The sequence below is a fragment of the Aptenodytes forsteri genome, unplaced genomic scaffold, assembly GCF_000699145.1.
Source record: "Aptenodytes forsteri isolate BGI_AS27 unplaced genomic scaffold, ASM69914v1 Scaffold428, whole genome shotgun sequence".
Classification (NCBI taxonomy): domain Eukaryota; kingdom Metazoa; phylum Chordata; class Aves; order Sphenisciformes; family Spheniscidae; genus Aptenodytes; species Aptenodytes forsteri.
The window spans coordinates 992,353-993,067 of record NW_008794177.1 but is presented as its reverse complement, the minus strand read 5'-3'; the positions used below and the strand labels follow the sequence as shown (position 1 = coordinate 993,067).

Sequence of the window (715 nt, the reverse complement as noted above, 5' to 3'; positions counted from 1 at the left end):
CCTCCTGGGACACCTGGGGGTGCAGCCCGTCCTCGGGGACGGGACCCCCCCGCCTCCCCCGGCCCCCGGGGCGGAGAAGCCCTTCATCTGCAACCAGTGCGGCAACAGCTTCGGCCTGTGGCTCTCCCTCGTGGCCCACCAGAAGACCCACGTCGGGCAGAAGCCCTACCCGTGCCCTGAGCACGGGAAAAGCTCGGGCGACGAGCTGTCCCCCAAAACTCCCCAGGAGAAGCAGGCGGAGGGGAGAGCCTGGGTGTGCCCCGAGTGCGGGAGGAGCTTCGCCCAGTACGAGCGTTTGGCAAAGCACCGGCAAAACCACCGGGGCAGAGGGCCCTACCGCTGCGACGTCTGCGGCAAGAGGTTCAGCCTGAAGACCAACCTGGTGACCCACCAGCGCATCCACACCGGCGAGCGCCCCTTCACCTGCGGCGTCTGCGGCCGGCGCTTCAACCAGAAGGGCAACCTGGTCACCCACTACCGCACGCACACGGGCGAGCGCCCCTTCGCCTGCGCCCAGTGCGGCAAGCGCTTCGCCCAGAAGCCCAACCTCATCGCCCACCAGAAGACCCACACCGGCCGGCAGCCCTTCACCTGCCTGGAGTGTCCCAAGCGCTTCAAGAGCAAGCTCTCCCTGCGGGTCCACCAGCGAGTGCACGCAGCCGAGAGACCCCCGGGCGAGCCGGGCCGGGCCCCCGGTCCGCAGAACCACCCCGCC

The 715-nt window shown here is 70.1% G+C and overlaps 1 protein-coding gene across 1 annotated transcript in view; it reads left to right on the top strand.

Annotated features, from left to right (window-relative positions):
* Window positions 1-715, top strand: part of LOC103903545 (zinc finger protein 585B) — a gene marked incomplete at its 5' end in the record, with an annotated part of 55,172 nt that overhangs the window by 2,649 nt on the left and 51,808 nt on the right. The window contains one exon of the mRNA XM_019473415.1: window positions 3-712. Within this exon, the coding sequence (XP_019328960.1) occupies window positions 3-712 (710 nt within the window). The remainder of the gene's footprint in view (window positions 1-2; window positions 713-715) is intronic.